Source organism: Lissotriton helveticus, chromosome 6 (assembly GCF_964261635.1).
Source record: "Lissotriton helveticus chromosome 6, aLisHel1.1, whole genome shotgun sequence".
In the NCBI taxonomy this organism is placed as follows: Eukaryota; Metazoa; Chordata; class Amphibia; order Caudata; family Salamandridae; genus Lissotriton; species Lissotriton helveticus.
The window spans coordinates 968,856,175-968,872,272 of NC_136067.1; the positions used below are offsets into that span (position 1 = coordinate 968,856,175).

The window sequence follows — 16,098 nt, forward strand, 5'->3', positions numbered from 1 at the left end:
TGCCTGACCAGTTCATCCATATCGCATTGCGCTTGGACAGCGGGTGTGGAAACCTGGCGGCAAAGGTTAGGCCTTTTGCGTTTTCGTGTGTGGCGAACAGATCTATGTCTGGATGACCCCACCTGTGAAAGAATGGTTGAAGAACTTGCGGATGTAGTTCCCATTCGTGAATTTGTTGTGTCTGTCGACTCAACAGATCTGCGATCTGATTGTGAATTCCTGGAAGTTGTTCTGCTAACAAATATATGTTTTGTGGAATGGCCCATCTCCAAATGTTCTGTGCAAGCTGGGACAGCTGTAGAGAGTGTGTCCCCCCCTATTTTTGTATATAGTACATAGCTGTCATGTTGTCCGTACGGATCAAGACAGCTTTGTTTTGTACTAGGAATGTTTTGAGTGCTAAGAATATTGCTAGCAACTCTAGGTGATTTATATGGAACGATCTTCGTTGCATGGTCCATTGCCCTTGAGTTGTATGATGTAGGGAATGGGCTCCCCATCCTGTGAGAGATGCGTCTGCAGTGAGTACTATTTGTGGAATAGGTTTGAGGAACGGCCTCCCTTTTGTCAAGTTTTTGGTGTTCCACCACTGCAGAGAGCGATGTGTGCAGCTGTCTACCAACACCAGGTCTGTTAGTTGCCCTTGAGCCCAATTCCACTGTTGTGCTAGACATTCCTGTAACGGATGCATTTGCAGTCTTGCATATGGTACAATGAAAATGCAAGATGCCATCATGCCTATTAGTCTCATGAACACTCAGGCTGGGAGAGAGTGTTGATGTTGGAAGTTTGTGACTAAGGCTTGAATGCTCTGTATACTTGCTGAACTGGAATATGCTAGAGCTGTAGACGTTTTGTACTTGTACTTGGAATGTTTTGAGTGCTAGGAATATTGCTAGCAACTCTAGGTGATTTATATGGAACGATCTTCGTTGTATGGTCCATTGCCCTTGAGTTGTATGATGTAGGGAATGGGCTCCCCATCCTGTGAGAGATGCGTCTGCTGTGAGTACTATTTATGGAATAGGTTTGAGGAACGGCCGCCCTTTTGTCAAGTTTTTGGTTTTCCACCACTGCAGAGAGCGATGTGTGCGGCTGTCTACCAACACCAGGTCTGTTAGTTGCCCTTGAGCCCGATTCCACTGTTGTGCTAGACATTCCTGTAACGGATGCATTTGTAGTCTTGTATATGGTACAATGAAAATGCAAGATGCCATCATGCCTATTAGTCTCATGAATACTCTGGCTGGGAGAGAGTGTTGATGTTGGAAGTTTGTGACTAAGGCTTGAATGCTCTGTATCCTTGCTGGACTGGGGTATGCTAGAGCTGTATACGTTTTTATTGTAGCCCCTAAATATTGATGTACATGAGAGGGCTGTAGGTGCGACTTGGTGTAGTTGATCGTGAACCCTAAGTCGTGCAATGTTTGAATTGTGTGATGTGTGTGTTGGACACACTGATTGAATGACTTGGCTTTTATGAGTTAATCATCTAGATAAGGGAAGACATGTATCTGTTGTCTTCTGAGATGTGCTGCTACTACTGCTAGGCACTTTGTGAATACTCTTGGTGCAGTTGTTACCCCGAATGGAAGGACTTTGAATTGATAATGCTGTCCTTACAGTACAAACCTTAGATACTTCCTGTGAGAAGGATGTATAGGAATGTGGAAGTAGGCGTCCTTTAGATCTAGTGTTGTAAGGAAGTCGCCCTGTTGCAGCAATGGGAGCACTTGTTGTAAAGTGATAATATGAAAATGATCTGATTGTATATAATGATTGAGGGGTCTGAGGTTGAGAATTGGTCTTAGTGTCCCGTTCTTTTTGGGTATTAGAAAATGCAGTGAGTAAACCCCTGTTCCTTGATGTTGTAAAGGAACTATTTCTATGGCATCCTTTTGAAGAAGTGATAGGACTTCTTGTTTGAGCAGAGTAAGGTGTTCTGCAGACATTGGACGCTGCCTGGGTGGTATGTGTGGAGGGGTAGCTGTAAGTTCGAGGCAGTAGCCATACTCGATAATTTGTCTTACCCACCTGTCTGTTGTGATGGAATTCCAGACAGGTAGGAATGTGTTAATCTGCCCCCCCCCCACAGGTGTGGAATGCTGTTGGGGGAGCAGAGGGAAGTGACTGTTTTGTGGTGGAAGAGGTTTGATTACTGTTGTTACCCCGACCGCTTCCCTTGTTGTTGTTGCCTCTATAGTCTCCTCTAAAATATCCTTTACTAGAGGATGTTTGTGTATTGGACTTGAAGGAAGCTGTATTGTCTGCTCCAGTTTGCTTGGAGCCTCCTCTATAGAAGGAGCGACGAAAGAAGCCTCTAGCTAGTGTGGACTACAAAGCTCCCATAGATTTGGCTGTATCTGTATCTTTTTCTTTTCATTTTCTCAAGTGCTGTGTCTACCTCTGGTCCAAACAATTGATGTTGGTTAAATGGCTGATTTAAGATGGTAGTTTGCACTTCCTGCTTAAATCCTGAAATGCGTAGCCACGCATGACGTCTAAGTAGGGTACTAGTGTTTACAGCTCTAGATGCAGTGTCTGCTACATCAAGTGCACACTTGATTGATGCATTTGAAATTAATTTGCCTTCTTGTATAAGGTTGTTTGCCTGCGCCTTATATTGGTCAGGTAAATGTTGTAGTAGTGTTTCTAACTGGTCATAATGAGCCCTGTCGTATCTTGCAAGGAGGGCTTGTGTGTTAGCTATACGCCATGTATTGGTAGCTTATGCAGCTAATCTCTTGCCTGAAACATCTATCACCTTAGACTTTTTATCAGGTGGAGGTGCTTCACCTCACGTGTGTGAGTTTGCCCTAAATCTAGCATTTGAGACAACTAGTGAATCTAAGGGTAGTTGTCCTTTAATGTAGGCTGGATCCCCAGGAGCAGGCCTGTACTTTTTTTCCAATTCTAGGGTTTAGGATCCTAGCACGTACAGTATCTTTAAATACATCTGGAGCATGTTTGATGACCCCTTTAATCATAGGAAGAATTTCAACAGACATTTGCAATTGTTCAAAAGTATCTAACAAAAAATCTTCCTCTGCCTCATCTGAATGCATAGTGACACCATGGTTAATGGCAGCCCTGTTCAGCAAGTGCCCAAAACGAATATTATCTTCTGGGGGAGAAGGCTTTGATGGATATGACTGTGGGTCAGGAATATCGGACACATCTTGTGGGTTTGGGTACTTCCAGTCTGGATCAATAATAAGGTATGGGAAAGGCTCATCTGCGTCTAGCCCTCCCCTGGGCTATACTCATCATCATTTTGAGGTGAATGTGAAGAATGAAGAGGAGAGTGTTCAGGAGAAATTTGAGGTTAATTGTTAGGAGGAACAGGAGATGAAGGAGAAGGAAGTAGAGGAGAAGAAGGGTGCATAGGAGATGTGGCAGAGTCCTTCTTCTTGACAGGCACTGCAGGTGCAGGTGCTGTGTCTAATTTCCTCTTCCTGTGTGGTGTAGTGGATACAGCACCTGTTTTAGGGTCAATGTAGATCTTCTTTTGTAGAGGATCAGGTTGAATAAGTTCTTCTGATTGCGGAACCTTTACCGGCGCCGATTTTTCCGGTTCTGGGCGTGGTTGCTGCTTGTCTTTAGCCTTAGGAGTTATTACTGTGTCCTTTGGAGTAGATTTCGGCACCGAAGGTGTTGTTTTTGGTAGTCGTAGGCTGTTTCGAGGGATTGGGTGTATCGGAATCAGGCCTTGTAGGTTTAGGTACCAAAGATGATGGCTTCGGAGTGGAAGCTGTTGTCGTCTGCTTCGAGGCGTCGGACGCTGGCTTCATATGTTTGTCTTTATAAGTCGATGGTTTTGGAGCAGAGACCTTTCGTTTTCGGTGCCGAGGGAGGTGGTGGGATCGGCACGTGCGGCTTGCTCGGTAAAGAGCTACTGGAAGGCTTGAGTATTTTCTTCGGAGCCGGGCTGGATGGCGGGGCTTTTGAAGTGGTTTTTCGGTCGCGACTGAGCCCCAGAGGTGGAGTGTTGACCTTTGCCTTCGATTTGGGTGCTGTATTTGGAGCAGTGGCAGTAGTACTCACGCGCTGACCCGATGGTATTGAGTCATCTGAGTCGTCTGCCTCTGATTCGACGATTTGGAGATCATCTGAATCTTCTTCGGGAACGAGCAGAACCTCTTCATCGAAGATATCCACCGGTTCCGGAGCTGATCTCTGCATGTCGTGTCGACGGGCCCTCCGATCTCGAATGGTCTTCTTGGATCGAAAGGACACACAGGCTGAACAGCTGGATTCGTTGTGTTCTGGCGATAAGCACAGGTTACAGACCTCGTGGTGGTCACTGTGTGGAAACTTTGCTTCTCCTTTCCATGAGGTGTATGCCTCAGGGCGTGGATAGGCCCAAAGGCCCGATTCGACGACCGGAATCGAGCTGACGGAGTCGAGATGATGTTTGTTAAAATCGAAAGGAGTTAGGTAAAGTTTGAATATGTTTTTACGCGTCGAAGTACTTCAAAAGTAGATTTCGAACTGGAGCGGAAAAATTTAATCCGAACCCAGTGGCGGAAAAAAACAATCTAAGGATGGAGTCGATGCCCATGCGCACTATCGTCCAAGGGAGGAGTCACCTATCTCGTGACTACAAAAGACTTCTTCCAAGACGACAACAAAATGCAATCATCTGAGTCCAACACCAGGTGGCGATCTAATGCAAAGTGTAGAATCTGCAGCTCATATGCCTCGAACTCAAAGTTTCTTTAATCTGACGGTATGTGGTTTCTTCATAAGTTTGAGGCATCTTCCTCATGACTTCTTTTACACCATTACCAACAAGATTTTTGAGGTATTTGATGATCTTTTTGTTATTAGTCTCTTCAAGAGCATCAATGAAATGATCAAATGTCTCTATCCACACAATCCATCTATCGCCAATATTTAGCTTTTTGGTGGTATCGAAAGGTGGTGGTGGTTTCAGGAAGGTGGCAGCAATGTAACCATTTATGGGAGTGAATGTCATTTAGGGTGGAACACTTTTGGAGACTGTCAGGTGTCCACTAAGACCTACGTAATTTACACCATCTCTGAGGCCCCACAATGGATCGGCCTCGTATCGTCCTGGCCAGTCTGTCATATGGTGACCTCCTTCTTGGTCTCCATCAAAGCCTTTCACTTTCTAGAGAACTCTGGAGTTGTTCTGAGACACCACCTGGCAGCTTTGGTGGTGTGCCACTTCAGGTATTGGACAGCTCCATAAGCACAACCATTGTGCTTCTTCTTGGGTCTCCTCGCCCGGTGCTGAGGTCATGGAGTTCCACTTATCAAGGCTATGGTAAGTGCAGTGACCGTATGCTTTCTTGTTAACTGTTTCATCAGCCAGCGCTTTATGTATTATATTCATATTTGACTTTGGAAGTATTTAGCGCTTCTTTTCTGTATCTGTGCCTATACACTGTTGACAGTAGCACTCTGTATAATGTATACATTTATCTTGTGAGGCCGAGTGGTAGCTTTATGTGTGGCCTGACCAGCAGGTTCTTAGCCAATAACGTGTAGATTTTCTGAAATGCTTTTATCTTCAACTGCTTCACAGAAGCTGGAGCTGTGCTTTGACTCCACATGCATAAAGTGTTGATTCTGTACTTCGAGGACGGTACGCTTGGCATGCACAAGCAGTTTGCTTGGACCAAGGTAAACTCTCTTGGACAGCACAGTCGTCTTCAGGTTACTTATCCCCTATCTTGTCGCCAATTGCGTCTTCCGCAGGACAGGTACTCGCTAATGTCTATGCCACACACAGAGCCAATACGATCTTTATATTGCAAATGGCTCTAATTGTCTCTGCCCCAGCGTTTTCGACCGGATCTTAGAATGGCAACCCTAACACTTGCCTTCAGGGCCATAGAGATTCATGGGGACTGACTGTATCCGAAATTGCAATTACTCGTACCCACTGCCTGAGTTCTAGATGGCCGACTCAGTGAGACCCTCTACGATGCTCTTTCCTCCCCTGGTCTTTATTAATTAATCACCCTCAGGACCTCAACCAGCCTTCGACCGTCCCTGTCCCCGCCCACCCACCAGGACCTTTACCCTGCTAACTTCCCTAGACAGCTGAGACCTAGCTATTTTTGGTTGATGCCCGGTGGAGCTATCTCGCGAGCTAAAGGGGAGATGGACGTTGGACTCCCTCCTTGGCCATCACCTACCCAGCCAGACTTTGGGCAAACGCTCCGCGTCTCTCCTGACCTTACCTCTCCCTCTCCCTTCCCCTACCCCTCACCCCTCTTACTCATTCCAATTCTGACCTTTGCCCTCACCTGCCCTTGCCCTTTGTCCCCACCCTGTTTTTCAGTGTACTTCTTCCCTCGCCACTTTAGAGCGAACTGTTTTGTCTGATGCCCGATGGAGTTACCTGATTTAGCTAAACAGGAGACGGGCCGTGGATTCCCTCCTTGGACGTCACCTACCAAGTCGGTCTTTAGACAGACTTCCTTTCGTCTCCCCTGTTGTCTCTTCCCTCATCCTCCCTTTCTCATCTCCCCTTCCCCCTCCACTACTTTTCTCTCTCCTCTCAATGCATTGCTTATTTTTTTATGTAATGTGTAATTGTTGATCTTTTTTCTGTTACATTGTTGAACCTTATGTAAAGCGCTCTGATATCTTCGGGTCTAGCCAGTGCTATATAAAACTTTTTAAATAAATAAATACATAAGAGCGTACTATTACACGTCTTCATTCGTCTGTGTGTAACTGCAAACTCAATTACCTAAAACAGCCTTCACTGCATTCACTTAAGTCACAGCCCTACCCTGTCCATCAGGAAACGAAAGCGTTTCCATCATTGCTAACTCGCAAGGAGCTACAATTACTATTGCACAAAGAGCGGAGGCGCAACATTACTGGCTTCGTACCACTTCACACCGATCTCAGCTTTCAGCAGCACAGTTCAATGAAAAGATGCCAGGAATAATTACATCCGTACAGCTGCCTCTTTTCCATCACTATTTGAAAGAAAATCAAAATGCTTCAAAGAACAGAAATCACCTATCTCTTTCTGTCCTAAATTGTGCTCAGTGCACCCTAAGGGAAAAAAAGATTCCCACAAACCTATTCTCAGTTTATTTCTGAAAAGGAGGTTGCCAGATCTTATCTATTGCTTCCTGAAATCTAAAGAAACACCCTCTTTGTAGAACACTGGTCACCACAAGGTGGGTACAATCATGCACACACACATAGTGGATAACAGAAGACAATGAGAACACAACACAATATTGCTTCTACTTGAAGTTCCACATAAATCTTTCTTTTCTTTTAGGCTAAACATGTACCAACCACATCATCAGAAACTAAGTGACAATGGTTACAAGAGGAGGGTCACAAGTGCAAAAATTCCGCAATCAAAAATGCCACCTAAACAGATATGAACTCCGCCACCGCAAGGGACGCCTACCTACCCCACAAATGATGGCCCTAGCTGCTTATTGAAAATAAACTGAATCCACCAGCAGCAAAGGAACCATACACAAGCAAGGAAATTCTAATTATACTGTAAACCACTTTTAATGGGACTTCAAACGCCTTAGAAGGCTTGTTTTTAAATTCTACCAGTGGTTCAAGTACTGGGGCAATTGGCTTAAGCTCAGCAATATGACACCTAAACACTGTGCAATGACGTTCTTATAGCTGGAGAAATGTTGCCAGGTTCATGAATACACAGTCTGAAATTTTTCGAAACATGACCTGAAAAGGCTGTGGTGAACTTGACACTTAAACAGGATTGAGGTCCTAACACTCCTCAAAGAAGGATAAAACTGGTAATTTCCACCGCAGAAGCAGAGTGGTGAATGCTTTCACTTTTCTCACTGCAGGTGGGTTTCAGGCTGCTGGGCATTCCGGTAGTGGTGAAAGCTTCGCACCAGCGTGGGTGCCGCGTTCTGTACTGTTCATTGACAGCTACCTGGCTCATATCCAAGAGGAGGTAACACATACATATGCCTATTTAGACCTTTGATCTTGCGCTACTCAGAAAGGGAGTAGCTAGAAAAATAAATACCCCACACTTTGAACCATGGGACAAATAACTCCAAGCGAGCAGGTGAGCAAACCCAGCAGTTGGTCAGGAAAATGCTCCTCGAGGGATTTACGCAATTCTTAATTTTCTTTCTTATTCTCCATTTTATCCCTCCTTTTCTTCGTCCTTACTGTATTTTTTCCATCCATTCTTCTTTCTGCCGTTTCCATTCATCCATCTCTCCATCTTTTCATTCATCCTTAGTTCCCTTTTAATCAATCTTTCCTGCTCATCATCCATCTCTACATCCTTCTTTCGATCATCCATCCGCCCAGCTTACCTTCCACCAACCACTCTATCCATCCTACTTCTACTCCTACTACCCTTGATCCTCCATCGCTCTCTACACACATCCCTCCATCCTTCTTTACATCCTTCCCTCCTCCTCTCTGTGGTGCAACATGAGCCCCAGCAATGCAGGCCCCCCTCGAGCTCCAGGTCCCCCCTCCAGCACAGTACACTGACTGGGTCTGGGAGCAGTTAGTGTTAGTTTGATGCTCTCGTGTTTTTTTTGGTGGTGAGGCAAAGTGGTAGGTGGTGAGCTGGGAAGGAGGCCCCTTCAAGTTTCGTTACGCCACTGCCTCCTCTATCTAATTAAGCATTCATCTATTCTATTGTTGTCATCAAGTCTCCAACCCCCTCTCGCCTCCTTCCCTTCCATTGCAAGAGGACACATGTACAGTGCCAGATTAAACTTTATGTAGGCCCCAATGCAGTAAACATTTTGGGGCCACCCTCGCAAATTATCTCCTAATATCCAATGCACAGGATTTTTTTACAAACTGACAGCTGCTAGAAGATAAACATTCAAGATACAAACTGTTATGTGATTCTGATGTCTCTGATTTATGTACTTTAAGTTGCATTTTGATTCGTTGTCGCGGGGCCCCTAAAAGGAGTGGGGCCCATAGGTTGGTGCCTCCTTTGTCTATTGGGTAATTGTTGTATCTTGTTTTACTTTTATATTACATTCATTGCAATGTCCCTTTAACTTGTGCATTCCTTTTGGATTCTTCATTACAGATGTGTTCTTTCTCTTTGATTGGGGGGCAGTTGCCTGCTAGCCTGGAGAGGGACACCAGCTGATCTCTGTAGCATAATAATAAATATACTTATCTCTTTTATAACTCTATGGTGAACGTTGTATCTTTTCCCTACAACATTTTTGGCGATTTTTGGTTAGCAAACTAAGAAGAAGCAAAATAAAAAAGCACAGAAGGAATCGTTATCGGCTGGTGAAGAGGACCACGCGTGATTCAAATATTTTTATATGTTGAAGGAGTAATTGGGAGTGAAGACTACTCTTTTTTACTAAGTTGACGGAAATATATGGTTTGGACATAACCATGTAGTGAAGGGAGGCCTTGCTTGTCAAGCTGGTTTAAAGCAACTGACCTCAGACGTTACACGGAAAAGCGGAAAAGTGATCCAGAGGAAGCTTTCCTTTCCTGAGTGAGTAAAAAACTGTTTTGTGATTGGATGTACACATCGCAGTTTGACTTATTGATCAAAACGGAGGAGCGCGACTTTTGAATTCATTAAGACGCTCAGCCACAGTGCGACTTTTAAAATCTGCAGAAACGCTTACCGCAAGACCCTTTTGCTGCTCATCAGAACACTGCTATTGTAATCCCTCGTAGATCGAAAGGCGCAGCGTGTTATGGCTCATCTCGTCACGTTTTGACGTACCGACGTGCTCGCGTCTTGCGTAATAGCAGCCATTATGTAACAGTGAAGGTTGCTAGGAAACGCGGCACGGTAAAAGAGATGGGCTGAACACTGAACGAGACATTAAGGTAACACCGAAGCAGTTGCTCGTATTTCTGTGCATTTTCTGTGTAGTATACGGCAGTGTTATGTTTTAAAGTCCTATTAAAAGCGAGGGAAAAGATTAAATATCACTGAAACATTAGTGTGTGTTCTGGCATAGTGACTGAGAAGACACACGAAGAGTAGTGGTGTGCGCTAGTACAAGGAAGGAAAGGAACATTATTATATGTGAAATGGAGAGCAACTATGTAGTAATGACACCTCTATTCCTGCAGCAAAGTGGTGATCCTCCTATAGAATGGGAGGAATGGATTGAGGTATTTGAGAATTATATTGAGGCAATCGATGGCAAAGACTTTAGTGCAACAAGGAAGAGAGCATTATTATTGAGCACTTTGGGGAAAGAGGGCCAGCATGCTTTAAAATTTTTGTCTCCAGGTACTAATGCAGAAGGAAGAGTTATAACTAATGTGTATTTGGAGGCGAAAAAAAGATATTCGAAGGAAGTGAATATTGTCATGGCAAGACACAAGTTCTACACGCAACCTCAGTGGCAAGACGAAAGTGTTGATCAGTTTGTTACTCGCCTACGTGAATTATCGTTGAAGTGCAACTTTGGTAACATCAGGGACTAAATGATAAGGGACCAACTCATTGTCCAGTGCAAGAATAAGAAGATGCAAGAAAAACTGTGGGCGGCGAAGACCCTTCTTTGCAGAATGCAATTGATATCGCAAAAGTTGTGGAAGAGTCTGGTGCATGTATGAAAGAGATGGAACTTAAGGACAGTATGAAGGAGAATGTGTCATGTGTTGATGTTGCTGAAGAAGTGGGAGCTGTTGGTGGTAGAAAATCCTATGAGAGGGGTGAGAAGAATGTGGGGAAAAGGTTTAATAATGCCTACAGTAGCAATGATTCATACAGAAATAGAGATAAAATGTGTACAAGGTGCGGCAGTACATACCATTCTGCGGATTACAAGAAATATTTTGCGTTGGACAAGGATTGTATGAAATGTGGGAAGCGAGGACACTGAGGATGTGCAAGTTTGTGGCTAGAGGAAAGATTGCTGTTGTTCAACAAGAACCGGTGGATGCTGCTACGATTGTTGGTGTTGAAGGAGTAATAAGATTTTGTGTGTGAGCGATGAAGAGTCAGAAATGAATCCTAGGAGGAGAGTGAGACCTAAAGCTATGTTCATGATTGATGGTGAACAGGTTGAGTTGATGGTGGACTCTGGGTCATTCTGGACCATCATTCCTGTTTGCTTGTTTAGTGTGAAATTGCCAAAGGTTGAGTTAGAACCAAAGGATATCAATCCAAGTGGGTTTCAGGGCGAAAAGATTGATATCATTGGATTTATGTCTGCGAATATCTCATTTAAGGGCAGATCAGTAAGGGGTAAAGTGTATGTTGCCCAATCTGGTCCAGAAATATTAGGTTGGGGTCATCTGTACGATTTACACATTGTGTTGAATCCGAGAGTGAAAGATCAGGTAATGGTGGTGGATGAGGTACCTACTCAATCGATTCTTGATGGAATGCCCGAGTTGTTCAAGGAGGAGAATGGAGAGTTGAAAGGTTATGTACACAGGATCATGCTAAAACCGGATGCTGTCCCATTGCAACAAAGTTAGGAAGGTACCTATAGTAGCTAGGAGTGAAGTGAAGAGGATGTTGGGTGAAATGTTGGAACAGGGAGTTATCGAGCAGATTGAAACCTCAAGTTGGATTTCGCCAGTCGTGATCACGACCAAATCTGATGGAAAGTACAGATTTTGTGTTGACTTGTGCACATTAAATCGTAACATAATTGTGGATAGTTTCCCCCTACCGAATATTAACGAGTTGGTACTATTATTAAAAGGGGGGACATTTTTCACGAAATTAGACTTGCGTAGTGCCTATCATCAGATCAAACTGCATGATGAGTCGAAACATCTTACGGCGTTTATCACATCGGAGGGCATTTTTCAGTTCACAAGGATGCCGTTTGGGTTGGCATCGGCAGCAGGAGTGTTTCAGCGGATGATGGGATCTGTTTTGAATGGTGTTAAAAATGTGGTTAATTTTCAAGATGACGTGTTGTTATTTGGTAAGACGATGGAGGAGCATGACGTGATCTTGAAGGAGGTGTTGGACAAGATGGAGTCTGCAGGATTGACTCTGAGGAAGGATAAATGTAAGTTTGCAGTGGAAGAGGTGGAATATTTGGGTTATACCTTGTCAGCAGAGGGGGTGAGACCCAAGCGTGACTTGTTGGAGTCTATACGGAAAGCGCCTGCGCCGGTTGATAGAGACCAGTTACGGTCATTCTTAGGCCTTATAGAATACTATGCAAAATTTGTTCGTAATTTTGCGGACAAAACAGAGAGGATAAGAGTTGCTCAGGAAGGGTTGTAAGTTTAGTTGGGGTGAAGAGCAGGAGAGAGCGTTTGTTGGAATTAAAAAGGAGATTTGCGATGCTGGTATTTTAACACCTTTTGATACCAAATTGGAGTCTGTTTTGACTGTTGATGCGAATGGTGTTGACTTGGGCGCTGTGCTTGCACAAGTTTACCCTTCTGGAGTGAAGACTGTAGCGTTTGCATCAAGGTCTCTTACGGTTTCGGAGAGGAACGACTCTATAACAGAGAGAGAGGCGCTTGCCGCTGCGTAGGGTTGCGAATACTTCAGGATGTATCTGTGGGGGTTCCATTTCAGATTGCAGACTGATCACAAGCCCTTGGTGAGGATATTGTCGCCGGGGGGAGCAGGGAAAGGTTCGGCGAGATTGGCAGCGAGGTTACAGGAGTACTTGTACAGAGTGGATTATATTCCTGGTTGGAAGAATAACCAGGCGGATGGTTTGTCGAGACTTCCGTTACCATGGGAGGAGGTTGATCATTCTGGTGTAGAGTCATTTTTGAGTGAAGGTTCAGTGGCACCTGTGGGTGATATTATCGAATTCTGTTTGAGTGCTGTGGGAAAGGAGAAATGGAATGAGAGTATGGCAAGGGATGGTGTGTTGTGTAAAGTGAAGGAGTTGATAGTGAAGGGCATAAGACGGGAGAGTACTCTTGAGAGTGTGGTTAGACCTTTTCTTAAAGTTATAGACGAATTGTCTATTTTGGATAGGGAGGAGAATATTGTAATGAAAGGCGACAAGTTTATACCACCGACGGATTTGAGATTTACCTTGTTCAAATTGGCGCACGAAGGTCATTTAGGACAGTCCCTCACCAAAAAGCGGTGAAGGGAATATTTTTGGGGGCCAACCATGGAGAGGTGTTCTGATTGCTTTGAGAGCGAGAAGAGGTTGAAGCTAGGCAGTCAGTCATCTCATGGCACTATTGAGGATCCTCATGCTCCTTGGCATTCCGTGTGCCTGGATTTTATTGGTCCTTTCAATTGTTTAAATATGGATTTGAGGTTTGCCCTTGTATTGATTGATGTCTATTCTAGATGGCTAATCGTTAAGTTTTGCAAGGAGATAACCACTAAGGCGACGATTCACTTGTTGACAGAATTTTTTTAGAGAAGAAGGGTTTCCCATGAAATTAATAACTGATAATGGGACTCAGTTAACCTCAGATGAAATGGCAAAATTATTGAGTGCTTGCAGCATTGTTCACAGTAGAACATCCTTGTGCAACCCACAGGGGAACGGAATGGTTGAGAGAGCGAACCGCATGGTGAAGGGAGCAATTCAAATGGCTCTTACCACAGGTGGTGCAGTGAAATGCATGGTAGATGAGTTAGTCTGGGCCTATCGCGCGACTGAAAATTATTCGTCAGGAATGATTCCATTTACTGTGATGAGGGGACGCATTGCTGGTACGAAGTTAATTCCAGCTTGGATGAAAGAGTGTATTGGTTTGGGAAATCCAGGTGGTGAGGAGAAGGTTGTGGAGGTGGCACATCAGGACACACGGAAAGTCAGGGCGAATGATTGGGTAAAAGTGAAACCTGGACGGATTAGTGGTGGTTTGACAAAGTTTAGGGGGCCATTCAAGGTTAAATCTGTCCGTGATGGTTATGTAATTTTGTGTAACGGTGAACATTGGAATCTTAGAAGGGTGGCCCTTTACAAAAAAAAATGTCAATAATAGTGTGTGTGATGCGATTGTAAGGGGGAAGGATGTGGTTGATGTCAGTGGAGAAAGCAGTTTAGCAAGAAGGGTTAGGAAAACCCCTTCTTACTTACGTGATTATTATTGTGATGATCCATAGCTGTTTTTTTTTTTAATTTGTTTTCTTTTAATTTTTCTCTTTTCACAACAAGTGAAGGAAAGGGGATATGTTGCATCTTGTTTTACTTTTATATTACATTCATTGCACTGTCCCTTTAACTTGTGCATTCCTTTTGGATTCTTCATTACAGATGTGTTCTTTCTCTTTGCTTGGGGGGCAGTTGCCTGCTAGCCTGGAGAGGGACACCAGCTGATCTCTGTAGCTTAATAATAAATATACTCATCTCTTTTATAACTCTATGGTGAACGTTGTATCTTTTCCCTACAACAGTAATCCTGAACTGCGCATTTATGACCTTTTTGCAGTCCTGGGCTTCTGATCAATGTCATAGGAGCCACACACAATAATTTGAAATGTTTCATTGTTCGCTGACACTCCCCGCCCAATTTCAAGCTTGTGAAGAGAGAAGTTAATGGCGCCCCAGCTACACACAGGTCCATTGGCCTGAATATCTAGAAGCAAGTTGTGTTTGGTTAACGTTCACCATTTGTAAAATGTCACCAAAATGTGGCTTGAGACAATACTCACACGTATCCGAAGGGACAGGCCTTGTCGCAGTTGATAGGCCTGCATTTCTTGGGCCGCGGCCGGCACTGGCAGACCTCGCAGTTGTGAACATCCGTCTGGAAACCAAAGGGACAGTCTAAGGCGCAGCCTGAAATGAGACCCGTGCACAGCTCCTCCCCTGCGGAGAACAAACATCGCCATTCAGCATCATCGGAACAAAACACAGTACAACTATTACCAATTGAAAGCATAACGATAGCACTTTTGCTAAGGCTGGCGGCATCACTCCCTCCAGGCACTAACAGTTTTGGTGTTCATAGTTTTGTTTTCCTGAGCCTTGCACTGTATTTCCTTCCGGAATACTTTTTAAGACTAGCACAAAAAGCACTTTTTTGTATTAGCCCTTTTCTCTCAAGACAAGGTGATAAAAGCAAACACTTTTTGAGGCACATTAAAACCCTTTTATGTCATTTCTGCGCTTTTAGTTGTACAATACGGGCCCACTTAATCCCCTCGCAATGGAGCGCATTTCCTGAAAGTGACAGTTTCTCAGGTGATTGTGTTAGTACTGACGTTAGAGACCAACCAGAACACCTCCATAATGAAGAACGCTTCATGTTGTTCCATAGCTGCAGCGACGCATCACACGACAGTGAACAAACTCAAGATCATTTCCAGTCATGCATTTTACATTACTAGAGAGTTAAAACAGGTGGCGTGGGGGCGGAAACACTACTTCGGTTAGTACTAACCACCGATTACTAACACTGACAAACAGGAAACACTACTTCAGTTAGTACAAACCACCGATTACTAACACTGACAAAACAGGAAACACTACTTCAGTTAGTACAAACCACCGATTATTAACACTGACAAATCAGACAACACTACTTCAGTTAGAACAAACCACCGATTACTAACACTGACAAACAGGAAACACTACTTCAGTTAGTACAAACCACCGATTACTAACACTGACAAAACAGGAAACACTACTTCAGTTAGTACAAACCACCGATTATTAACACTGACAAATCAGACAACACTACTTCAGTTAGAACAAACCACCGATTACTAACACTGACAAACAGGAAACACTACTTCAGTTAGTACAAACCACCGATTACTAACACTGACAAAACAGGAAACACTACTTCAGTTAGTACAAACCACCGATTATTAACACTGACAAATCAGACAACACTACTTCAGTTAGAACAAACCACCGATTACTAACACTGACAAACAGGAAACACTACTTCAGTTAGTACAAACCACCGATTACGAACACTGACAAAACAGGAAACACTACTTCGGTTAGTACTAACCACCGATTACTAACACTGACAAACAGGAAACACTACTTCAGTTAGTACAAACCACCGATTACTAACACTGACAAAACAGGAAACACTACTTCAGTTAGTACAAACCACCGATTACTAACACTGACAAATCAGACAACACTACTTCAGTTAGAACAAACCACCGATTACTAACACTGACAAACAGGAAACACTACTTCAGTTAGTACAAACCACCGATTACGAACA

At 43.9% G+C, this 16,098-nt stretch overlaps 1 protein-coding gene across 1 annotated transcript in view; it reads right to left on the minus strand.

Annotated features, from left to right (window-relative positions):
* CRIM1 (cysteine rich transmembrane BMP regulator 1) overlaps positions 1–16,098 on the minus strand; it is a 937,771-nt gene that overhangs the window by 171,301 nt on the left and 750,372 nt on the right. The window contains exon 9 of the mRNA XM_078648622.1: positions 14,564–14,720. Within this exon, the coding sequence (XP_078504748.1) occupies positions 14,564–14,720 (157 nt within the window). The remainder of the gene's footprint in view (positions 1–14,563; positions 14,721–16,098) is intronic.